This window comes from Dermacentor silvarum, chromosome 9 (assembly GCF_013339745.2).
Source record: "Dermacentor silvarum isolate Dsil-2018 chromosome 9, BIME_Dsil_1.4, whole genome shotgun sequence".
NCBI classification, from domain to species: domain Eukaryota; kingdom Metazoa; phylum Arthropoda; class Arachnida; order Ixodida; family Ixodidae; genus Dermacentor; species Dermacentor silvarum.
In genome coordinates this window covers 118,061,287-118,073,497 of record NC_051162.1, presented here as the reverse complement: position 1 = coordinate 118,073,497, position 12,211 = coordinate 118,061,287, and the positions used below count along the sequence as shown (strand labels likewise).

The following is a 12,211-nucleotide window of genomic DNA, read 5'->3' as shown; positions in this document are numbered from 1 at the left end:
AATGACCTCCGAGACTGTGCTGCGCGCGGCCAGCACGTGGCTCTGGATCTCCGAGGCCATAGCTCGAAGCAGGCGTAACACGTGAAACAAAAAGTTAAAAACTCTCACGCGGCATCTCAGCGCGACGTCACTCACAGGAGCGTTTCGCGTCCCATAATTGTGAAAAAACTATAGGCTTAGAACGGTTCTTCTTGCCTTCATCATGAAAACCGAGCCGCATAGGCCTCGCCGGCCGGTGGACGGGAAGGTGTGCGCGAGCGCGGTGTCCTCGGCGATGAGCACCATCTCGGCGCGGATTCCCTCCGCTACGGCCTTCTCCAGGGCGATGCCGAAGGTCAGCCGGTCGCCCGTATAGTTGCACACGAACACCAGCACGCCGCCTGCACAGTGTGCGAAGGGGAAATATATATAGTGGAAGCTGCTTTATTTACCACCCAGCGACAAACATCCATGATCTGTGGCAGCAGTACCTGTTTTGTGACCCCAGAAAGCTTCCCGTGGTGCGTTCACAGCACTTCAGTTTGCCACAAAAAGTTTTCTTATGGCCTGTAGTCGCTGTTATTAAGTGTTCTTAATGTTTGTATATGTAGGACACAGCTTAAAGAAAGAAACAGCAGTTGGCAACTAAGGCACACGGACTGCACGGGAGTGTGTTGCTCCGCCAGCCAATCACAGAAGCAAACAACATCTGCGTCATGCGACCTTTTCAAAATGGTGTCGTACTTTATACGTACGACTGTACTTGTCGTGTTTATACGTTCCACTATAATATACGAGTATAAAGTTACGCTTTATAATTTCATTTTTGTGGTTACCGCCTTATTTAAGTAACAGGGAAAGTTTGAAGTACGAACTATTTGCAGCCTCGTGGAAGAACAGTGGCTGGCGGTTATGAGGGCGTGGGCGGGGCTTCACTGCAGACTAATAATATAACGCACCTCGCACGTCAAGGTAATGTATTGTTGCGTATGAGTAAAATTAATTATCAATTGTTATTTTATGTGCACAGTGAAAGTAATGCCACCTACAAGAGGCAGGGGCGGATCCACGGTGCGAGGGTGCTAGCTGCGCGCTCGCAAGACGGCGCTACCGGCACTGCTACTGCCGCTGTCTAATGACATCCAGCATTCCTTTTAGTATGTGATAACGCTTTTAATCTATGGCTCACATAACGGTCTCTCGCGAGACAGAAATATTAAGCGATAACGCTGCTTCGTGCACATTCACAAATGCGGTTCAAATGACTTGCGTGATTTTTGCCGCGTCGCGATTCGTATTGCGCATTGACACGTAGATGCGGAGGCCGCGCACTCCAAGTAACATAGTATCGGTGGTTGGTCTCCTGTTATCAAACAGTTAGAATCTGTCATTTTTCTCTTATTTTTGTGTTCGTCTTGAATGTGTTTTTGCGATTTCTTCAATTTAAAATGCAAGACCAGCTATCTAGCCCAATTAACATTCAGCATTTCTTAGGTTCAGATACACAAGTCGCGAGTAATCACTACTTAAAAACGGAAAGAATGTTCTGTCTCATATTGTTCACGACTGTATACCTACTTAAAAAAAGAGCAATAAGCGGCACGACTGGCATCCTCGCAACAAGCGCTAAGTTAATAAAATGTTCATTGACACTCTTCCCAATACATTCAGTAATGTTATAAGAACTTTCTGTTAAATATGTTGCATACCCGTGAGCAATATTGAGAAAAGCACCGTTTTGTTTAGGTATATTTTTGAAGAAACGATTAAGGAATACCTCATTCGTCGGCATTTCACGTAAAAATGAGAGGAACATTAACTAGCGTTTCGTACGCACTCTCATTGATTAACCGTTTGTCCTGTACCATGCGCGGTTACAACATGTACCAAGCAGCCCAATTCAGCACTCTTTTACACTATTGAGGAGCCATTTCATACGAACACGAAATGAGATACAGTTGATTGTTTGCACCACAAGAGCAAATTATAAGAAAAAGCAGGTGCAACTTCGCATGCGTTAAAGTCGATCAGTTATATGACGAATCAAACAGCCTTTCAATCTATATCAGCTCTTCATCCACGTTTTCCGTGCATATCTCACCTTTGTTCTTGGTTCCCACTGTCCTAATTGCGCTCAGGATGTGATCTGAGAACGGAGACGTGTAGACGGGTCCCACTACCACAGCCGTCAACAAGCCCTGTCCGATGAAGCCTGCACAAGCGTACTTTCGTAAAGCAAGTGACGCCTAAACAGCACCATTAGCATCCAGAAGAGTCCACAAAAATTTCGGCGACGCAACTTCCGTATCTATATCACTTGCGGTGGCACTACCCATTCATAAACTCTACGAACAGGTCGAGAAAGAAAGACGAGATCTCAAATTTGCAGATATCACTGAAAGTGATTTTGCACAAAGTAAAGCAGACTTTCCCATATGCTTTTGGCCATCTATCACCAAGATGGTGGAACTCCAGTAACAGCACTTCAAGTGTACTAGAACTAGAACACTACAACTATTCTCGTCTACACTTGTTCTGGTAGACAGGTTCCTCGACTTGTTAGTGCTGTATCTGCACTCCATGGTAGTCCAGTTTGCAGGAAAGATGTTCCTCTAAAACGAAGGAGTGTGCATTGGCTCATGCCTTGCACCTGTACTGAGTGAATTGTTGCTAGCCCGCTACGACCGTGACATCGAAAGGAACCTCCCAACGGTCCACGCCAACAAAGTATTCAGGTACGTCGACGACTACCTCGTCTTCACTGAGGCGACCGAAGACTATCTCGCTTCAGTGGTACGAGACGTCTACAAGAGCTTTGTAGATATTATGATGAAAGGTGGCGAGAGAGAGAGGCTTTGTATTAACCCTATGCAGAAAGGAATGGGTTGACATAAGCAGTATAGTTTTCATAAGCAGCTGATACCCAAGATGATTGGGAGTTTTCAAACTTTCATCTAACGCAAAAGAAAAGAAAAATTGAAAGACGCTTAAGCTTCGCCTTTAAAGAGATACGGACACAAAAGTTGGCGGGTGGTTTTTTGCATCGGAACAAAGGTTGAACTGTTGAAAATGATGAATACAAGCTGCTTTGAAAAAAAAAAAGAAGAAACATCTTTTTTTTTGCGATTTCCTGTTGCACCTTGCCTCCAAGCGGCCGCCGGCAGAAGCTGAAATTTGACGTCATAACACCCACCCGCGGCCAAGGTCGGCCACAGCTGTCGCAGTGTTTCCAGGGGTGTCGGTCCCTTGCAGTGTCTGTTTAACCCCTTTCGGCGATCTTCACACGTGGTCCGTCTGAAACACTATCCCCGTCGGCGCTCCACGCAAGTGGTGCGTTTTACATGAGGCTTCCCGCGGTTGTACCGCGGTCGTGACGCGTTCGCCGCGGCGGAAGGAAATGCCCAGACATTGCTGTTATAACAGCATCGTCGGTCGTGACACGCCGTCGCACACGTTTCCCAAAGCCGAGCAGGTGCGTAAACTTTGGATACCTGCATATTAGAGAGTTTTAGCTTGTCCGGTAATCGGGTAAATGCGGGCGTTCGGGCGGAACCGTAAACGTGAGCGGCCTGTATGGTGCGGCCACCTGGTGGCGCAGAGCTCAAACGGACAAAAACAGCTAATGTTGCTGTAACCAAGTGTATTCTACTTCGCTGCTGGTGTAAATCTTCAACAGCAACACGATTACGCCACTGCCGAAAATTTACACCAGGAAATGACCAATAATTCTTGCATAAGTGTCTGGTGCAGAGCGAAACGTTCGCGCTACGGTTCGCGAAAACCTGACCAGCACTTCCACAAGTGCCTGCTCTTCTTCGTCGCTTGACGCGGAAGGCTCGTAACCAGTAAGCGGTAATATTTCTTGCCAAGTTGGAATGGTCCTCGTCTTCAGACGTGTACTCATCGCTGGTAGACGGACCAGAACTCGAATCCATGCTCGCGATGGCGGCGTCGGCGCGCTTAGAATGACCGCGGCCGGCCGGCTGGCTATCCGACGAGGGTGTCGTGACGTCACGCCTTCCAACTCCCGCGGGTCGGGCGGCGAGGCGAGCGCTCACAAAAACGCCAAAAATAAAGCCAACGGCTCAAAAATGAGCTAAGTGACTACTTCTTTTCGGTGTAATCACACACTGAGGATTCATTTTCAGCATTTTCGTAAAATTTTTAGATGTTGTGTCCGTATCCCTTTAAGCGTGGAACGCGATAGCATTCTAAGATCCCTGACTGCTTCTTGCGCTTCCCGGCAACTGCAGCCTGTGTAACCGTAGTGTTTACCGGCGAACGCTGTGCACAAAGGCGAACTTTCTGGATTTTTTTTTTCTTTCTCCCGCACAGCGGGCACCGCCGCTGCCGCGGCTGTGTGGGCTTAGGCTGTGCGTTAGACAGCGCTTCCATGTAGGCTCCCTATACTGTGCGTAGAGTTACGGCGCCATCTGGATGGTGTTGCAAGGAACCGAGCGGGGCGCGCCGCTCCCACTAACACTCTAAAAAAAGTTGCACCCTTTGGGGCGTATTTTTGCCACAGAACAATAATCGTCATCTGACTTGCGTGGCTTTCCTTTCTTTAACGCTGTGCGCCCGGCACTTCTCGGTCACGAACGACAAGAGCGTTATCAGCGTGACACAGCGTTCTCGACAGGAAAGTAGCAAGTGCAGAGTTTTCAAGATAGGAAACGCAAGCAAGACAGATGACGATTATTGTTGTGTGGCAAAAATGCACCCCAAAGGGTGCAACTGTTCTTCACTCTAAAAACAGTTGCACCCTTTGGGGCGTATTTTTGCCACAGAAGAATAATCGTCATCTGACTTGCGTGGCTTTCCTTTCTTTAACGCTGTGCGCCCGGCACTTCTCGGTCACGAACGACAAGAGCGTTATCAGCGTGACCCAGTGTTCTCGACAGGAAAGTATCAAGTGCAGAGTTTTCAAGATAGGAAACGCAAGCAAGACAGATGACGATTATTTTTGTGTGGCAAAAATGCACCCCAAAGGGTGCAACTGTTTTTAGAGTGATGACCTCAAACGGCAGTTGCAAAAAGTTTGTGTTTGAGTTTCCGCGTAACAGAAGTATGTTTTCTCTTATATTCAAATTATAATCCGACGCTAGCATGTCTGTAGGTTGTGCGCAAGTCGTACTTTACGATTTTTTGACGCATTTTACTTTTGAGAAATTCAATTAATTCAGTATACGTGCCTGCGTGTTCGATTCGGGATGGTTTTTCTCTAACGGACGCCGACACCGGTTTTTCTGCGACTCAGGGTCTTGAACGCTATCGTGTTAAAATTCGAAAACGTCATCTGAGCGCACTCGACTCAGACTCACCGCTGAATCCTGGCTCGTGGCCGGAGCCGCCTCCGGACAGCAGCGCCACTTTCCCCTTGTCGGCCAGCTGCTCGTAGTCGTATCGCACCAGGGCGCCGCATCCGCGGAGTACGCGGACGGCCGTGTTGACGGCCGCGAAGCCCGCCAGGCTGTCGGCGACGCACGACTCCGGCGTGTTGATGAACTTGGGCCGAGCAGAACCCCGGACGCCCGCTTCGCCTTTCCGGGACATGGTTGTGTGTTGCAGCGCGCACCCTTTGGTGACGCGCCGTCGATTGCAGTTTCTCTGCAGAGAAAATGGCGCCGTTCGAACGGGGAACCACGAGCCGGCATCGAGATGATGACGATGGTCACGATGATGGTGATATCAGCCCCGCAATACCTAAACACAGTTCCACACGGACGAAGTATAAAATAACTTTTTCCGCTTTATTTCTGGCCACAGAGAGAAAATATGGACAAAAGCAATGAAATATTATTTGAGTAAATGTTTAATTGGTGTAGTAATTAGCAATTGGGTTTTCTATATACTATCCACAACTGAAACTTTGTTCCAGCTTATCAAAAAGTATATGAGTCAAGTTTCTCCTGCTTAAATAAGAATTTCGACATGCAAAACTCAGCGTAACATAAATGATACGTTGGGCAGTGGCACCTACCCCTCTGAAGGGTCTTCTTTTTTCTTTTTTGTACGAGCGGCTTTGGTAAATGTATTAGAGGGATTAATTCAAAAGTGACAATACTATTATTGATGCATATAAGAAATCAAGGAGAGCACAGATATACCGTTTGATTGAGCGGTCAGCCTGATTAAAAGATAACAAATTACGTGAAAGGAAAGAAGGGTAGCAGACGTAAATACCAATAAGATTTCACGGGCAGGCCAAGCTGTCGCAGTAGGATTTGCACAGCCATTTTCCTTAGGTAGGAGAAACGACGACATTCAACGGCAAGTATTTATTGATTTATTCTAATTCATTACAAAAGCGACACGGTGGCGAAATAGCTAGACGAGATTTATACCAGCGTCCAGATGACGACGATGATGATATGTATGTTCAAACTGTGGTGCGTACCCGTAACAGATGATGAACCAAGGCGGTAGAACGAAAGGAACCCATAAAGTACTGCGAATAAATGCAAGAAATTCGGGCAGAACTCGTATACGATGACTATCGAAGAGGGCGTATCACAGTGAAACGCATCATTGTGTATGAAGCGCGCCGGGCTCCTCTCTCGCGCTTCCCTCTAAACAAGCTGGTGAATCGAATCGAATTCTGGGGTTTTACGAGCCAAAAGCACGATTTGGTTACGAGGCACGTCGTATGTGGGGGACTTCGGATTAATTTTGACCACCAGGGGATCTTTAACATGCCCCTGGTGCACGGGACACCCAAAGCACGCCGAGTGCGCATCCGAACGTGTCGTAGCTCGCCGAGCTTATCATCATCATATTCTCGTCAGCTACGGAAAAAAAAAAAGTAGCTATGACGCTACCTTTTTGCAAAGCAGGTGTCTTCAGCAGATATAATGGATCACCTTCAAATCTGTAAAGAAAAAAAAAAAAAAAAAAAGGAGCCCGTGGCTAATAGAAGCCAAGGAATTTCTTCACGCCGGCTATCTCACTTGTCGCGGCGTCCGTCAAGGCATGCAGCGCTGAAGGTGTTATACTATTCAAGGGCTGCTTGTACAGATGTTGCACGATCGAGGCAAGTCTCATAGGAATTCGAGTTTATTTTTGACGAAGGCAGTCGTATCAATATGCATGATCTTTCTGTAGCATTTTTCAGTCGCGCTGTCAGCACGCATTGCGCGCCCCACGTAAATACAGAAATGGCATTCTTGAATGTAACCAATTCAGGCCCCGCGTAAGTATAAATTACTATCTTATACATATTCAGCATCGCGCTTGCTTGCACAGTACACGGGCGTTTTTGCACTTTGCCCCCATCGAAATGCGGCCGGCGTGGCCAGGATCAAAAACGTTATTACTTCTTTTGCTCTAATAAGGCGTGGTGCTGCATAGTTCTTCAAGCACAATAGATTAGAACGCCAAAAACCCGTCTTAAACTAGCGCGCTAAAAACTAAGACCAGAAGGATACTTCAAAACACATGCAGTCCCGCGAACGTACGCATGCGTCGCATTTAAAGGATACGGACACGAAATCTGAACATTTTACGAAAATGCTGAAAATGAATCCTCAGTGTGTGATTACACCGAAAAGAAGTAGTCACTTTGTGTATTGTTTTGCTATGCTTTGCCAACATTTTTAAAGACATTACTGCCTTCGTGCCCAGCCTCGGGCCATCTCGCCCCAGCCTCGCCCTCGCTGCATAAGAAGGCTGCAAGTGAACGAAAACATTACCGACATCTTTTCGCCTCCTCTCTTCCAACGCGCCGCTGATCATTTCTGTCAAGGGCTGCAGAAGATAGCGCCAACCTTTCCCTTTCCCTCAAGAACCACTTACCACCGTTTTCGTGAGAAGACCGATGGCACAGCGTCAGGCTTTAGGCGTTGCCTCTTGAGCGGCATGCCGAGGCTTTTCAGCACAGCCGGGCTGGTCACATAATCGTCGTCGATGAAGTGGTCCGCGCTAATTAAGTCATTTTTTAGAGGTCTCCAGGCTGTGCGTGATGGCTGACAGGCAAGTATCCAATGTTTACGTCCCTTCTCGTCTCTGGGAAACGTGTGCGATGGCGTGTCACGACCGACGATGCTGTTATAACAGCAACGTCTGAGCATTTCCTTCCGCCGCGACGAACGCGTCAGTAACCAGCGACGACCGCAGGAAGGCGCATGTAAGACGCACCACCTGCGTGGAGCGCCGACGGGGATAATGTTTCAGACGGACCACGCGCGAAAATCCCCGAAAGGGGTTAAACAAACGCTGCGGGACCGACACACCCGGTACAGTGGTTAGAACTGTACCCCCGGAAACACTGCGACGGCTGTGGCCGACCTTGGCCGCGCGCGCGGGTGGGTGTTTTGACGTCAAATTTCAGCTTCTGCCGGCGGCCGCTTGGAGGCAAGGTGCAACAGAAAATCGTAGGGTGCCTCGATGCCAGCGCCGCCGTTCAGGGTGGTGCCAACTAGTGCCAACCTTTGACCGCCCCCGCGCCGCCGCTTTCTCGCTGCGACGCCATATTGTGTCACAGCGAGCCGTTGCGATTGCTTGGTGCCGGTGCTGAGTTCGAGGCACAGTGCGCGCGGATGCTTCGCGGACGCTTCTATAGACAGTGTTCAGCCGCATGACTGACAAGCTATCAAGTGCATCGTGTCGACATGACGGGCTGTTGTGTTCCCAAGTGCGCCGGATCGACGCGTAAAGGACTGCGTTGTTTTCGCTTCCCCCGGGACCCAGAGCGACGGAAGAGATGGGAAGCCCAAGTAAAGCGCGATCACTGGAAGGCAACGGATAACTCCTGCATTTGCGAGGTAAGTGTCAAGAATGTTTAGACTGCCGCACCGTGTTTTTCATTTAAAGAAAAAAGTATTCTCTGATCCTCGCTCACGTACCTACGTTCGCTCAGGAACTAAGCAAGCACTGCACCGATGCTGTCTGAGTAGCGTATGGTTTGCGAGCGCGCGTCGCATAGGCTTTTTTCGTTTTGATGGGCGCAGTCTGTACCCTTATTTTAAGGACTGACGAAGATGCTTAGCCGCGAAATAGTCTTACATTAGCTACGAATCGTCACGTAAGCCACCTATTTTCTTTTTTCACGGGAAGCACACATCGTGTGTGTCTCTTGTTTCTTTTTTTTTTTTTTTTTTCTTCTTATTTCGGTACTGGTTATTTGGGACTAAAGAACGCAGTGCTTCGTCTGGGGAGAGCGGCTGTTTTGTACGTGGTAAGCGAAACATTGTGATTTTCTCTGATTTCTCAGGAGATATCTTGCGGACCTCAGGGTGTTACGTTACATAGTTGATTTTTTAGACTTGTACATATTTGTAGCGTGGTGATCGTAAGCCGATGGTCATTCGTGCTCATTCCCGATCGTAGTGGGTACTGTGACGGTCTTTAAATGCCTGTGCACGATATGCCCAGGTGTAGTAGAGTTAAGGGGCATCATGGGACAAAATATTTCGGCGCTTTCTGGCATGGTGTCTGTTGTAGCCTGTGCATTTCTTCGAAACGTGTGAAGCGAGGTAATACAGCATTGCTTCTGCTAAAATTTATTTTTAAGCACTGTAATGGGTTCTCTGTATTTACAAGGCAACTTTTCATATCAATAATCACTTTTGTTGTTTTACCTGTACTTAGAAACACTTTGAAGAGGACCAGTACGAGGGAAATCGACAGGATGGGCGCCGTCTGTTAAAGTCAACAGCCCTACATCATCATGGACTATATTTTCGAAGTGAAAAACATTGCTATTCTGTATTTGACTGTCTTAGTTTCATTTACGGTTTTTGTACGTGATATGTATGCAGTGTTGTTTATTTTTTCAATGCAGTTATCAGTGTTCTAATGGTTATTTATGAAATGTTCTGTACTCGCCATCGATGTGTTTGGCTGATGCGACGTATTCGATGGTAGCTGATGTATTCTGGCTGGATATCTTGATTGATATTACCCGCGGTTGCGTTTTCTTGTTTGCATTCTTGTTTTCGATTTATATTGTGTGTAATAAGGTTGATGTACTCACTTGAACCCGCCCCCCATGTAATGAATAAATTAAAAAAAAAAAACTCTCACTATACCGAATTGTGTGTCGAGCCTACCTTGCGAATTAATTTTTTTATCTCGTCCTTCAACATAACCTTCAGGCGCCACACAGTACATATAATTTTTCATGTACATGTCTCTTTCATGATTGATTGTACTAGACATTATAAGTAAATGTATTTTGTGCATCGTTTGATTTCTTGTGTGTACTACGCAAGATTGACACAGACAAGTTACGTTACATTTTTCTCTACAGCACTAACTAAACCTTATTTTCACATCGCAGTTATTTTTTACACCAGCTTAATCCTGTCAGCACACAGTTTTGTGGGCAAAAAAAAGCAAAAATTGCGCGTAGATATCGTCAAATAATTGCAACGAACGCGAAGAGCACGCGCAACGCAAGGGAAACTAACCGCCGTGCGCGAGCGGCTGGCTACGGTAAAGGAGGCGTGATGTGTAAACCAAAATACAACAGCGAAAAAGAAAAACTTCCACACACAGGGGGTCGCAAACCTTATATACCAAGCATCGAAGCGCAAAAAAAAAAAAATAGTGCGTATTTTAAACATACACACGGCATATTAAATGTGATTGAATTAGGCAACTTGGGGCATGTTCCCGGCGTCTTACATTTACGTCTTCGACCTTCGACGAGTTAACGGCTATTGGTTATAAAGATATGCAGATGGGACACCGATAAAAAAAATCCTCATCAAGGCAAAGCACTTGGAAGCGCGCCGCGAGTAACGCTTTATGAACGCAAGTGTAGCCGAGTCTCAGCTCGTGTGACACAATATGGCGGCGCCAGCGGGGTTGTCTCCACCCTGGACGGCGGCGCTGGGCATCGAGGCACCCTAGAAAATCGCAAAAATAAGATGTTTCCCGTTCTTTTTTTTAAAAGCAGCTTGTTGTATTCGTCATTTTCAACAGTTCAACTTTTGTTCCGACGCAAAAAAAAAAAAAAAAAAAAAAAAACCACCCGCCAATTTTTCTGTCCGTATCCCTTTAAAACTATCGACCGCCTCTCAAAATTAACGCGCCATTCATTTACCGCTGGCACTCGAAAACCATACACAGCTGCCTCGCAAATAACTGTTGCGGTGGCGTTCCGATAGCCTTATAACGTCGTAGGGCAATAGGCGCGGACTCGTTAGCTTGTGTTTTCGTGCCGCGCCTTGAACGTCCCGTTCACAGGCCACAACGTCGTAAAATGCTTATGCTTTCGTGATCGATGTCGACAAGTTAGCCATTTTGCTTACCGATGCCGCTCCAGAAGAAGTCTCTGGCCCCCAACAAAGTGCACGATACAAACCTTCACTTGTCACCGTCACACGCTCGATTGGTGCGCTCAGGCGCGCAACGTATCCTGTTGCTTTTAAATGTCTTTTTTTTTTCACGGCGTAAATAGAAGCTGCCAACACATGACACGCGCGCACGCACAAGCGGAGCCATACGGAGACGCTGTGCGGATAATCCTTGAAGCATTTTTCTCACTGGCCACTCCACGGCGCGACCGTCTGTGTGCATTGCGAGCCACCGCGGTGGGTAACAAGCTGGCGTCAAAGAATTGCAAACACGCAGTGGCACGTGCTCATCATTGGCGTCCTGCAGAATGCGTGGTTCACTGAAGAGCGCGGCACATACCCTGTGGCACATAATCCACGCGAACGGCCCACATTTTGATACTGCCCCGGCCACGGCGGTAAGGTTAAACCTTACTGTCCCGACGTGGGAGCCGCCTGTGTCATCCTAAGGGCTGATCTTCAGGACCTGAATAAAGTTTATCATACCATACCATACCTGTCTTTGGGATCGGCGCACATTTTATTGACTATCCTTGGGATCGGACCACATTTCTTAAACTGGACTACCTTCAGGATCGGCCCATACTTTTGATGGTATAGATGGATAGCTATATAGATAGCCGGAAGAAAAACAGGCCTGATAAGACCAAGAATGCGATTCGCCTTTTTAAAGAACAAACAATTGACTCGTGTCTCAAATTTCGGGGTTTAACACTTCGCGAAGCTGTTCAGAGGGGTAATGACTTATGACGTGTATAGTGGAAGGCTCCGGATTAATTTGGATTAACCTGGAAGGCTCCGGGGGCTTTAATGTGCACCCAAAAAAGCACGGTACGCGAGCGTTTTTGCGTTCCGTCCACCGTAAGTGGTGTTCAAAACATGGCGTCTATGACGTATTTCCGGCAATCGCTTCCGGCACATGCACTTAGCCGAAG

The 12,211-nt window shown here is 47.4% G+C and overlaps 1 protein-coding gene across 1 annotated transcript in view; it reads right to left on the bottom strand.

Moving 5' to 3' along the window:
• The window catches only part of LOC119464144 (triokinase/FMN cyclase-like), a 32,495-nt gene extending 21,155 nt beyond the window's left edge, over window positions 1–11,340 (bottom strand). The window contains 4 exon segments of the mRNA XM_049656225.1: window positions 196–380; window positions 2,081–2,191; window positions 5,301–5,586; window positions 11,232–11,340. Of these exon segments, the coding sequence (XP_049512182.1) occupies window positions 196–380; window positions 2,081–2,191; window positions 5,301–5,532 (528 nt within the window). The 5' untranslated portion in view covers window positions 5,533–5,586; window positions 11,232–11,340.
• Between the last annotated feature and the right edge of the window lie 871 nt (window positions 11,341–12,211).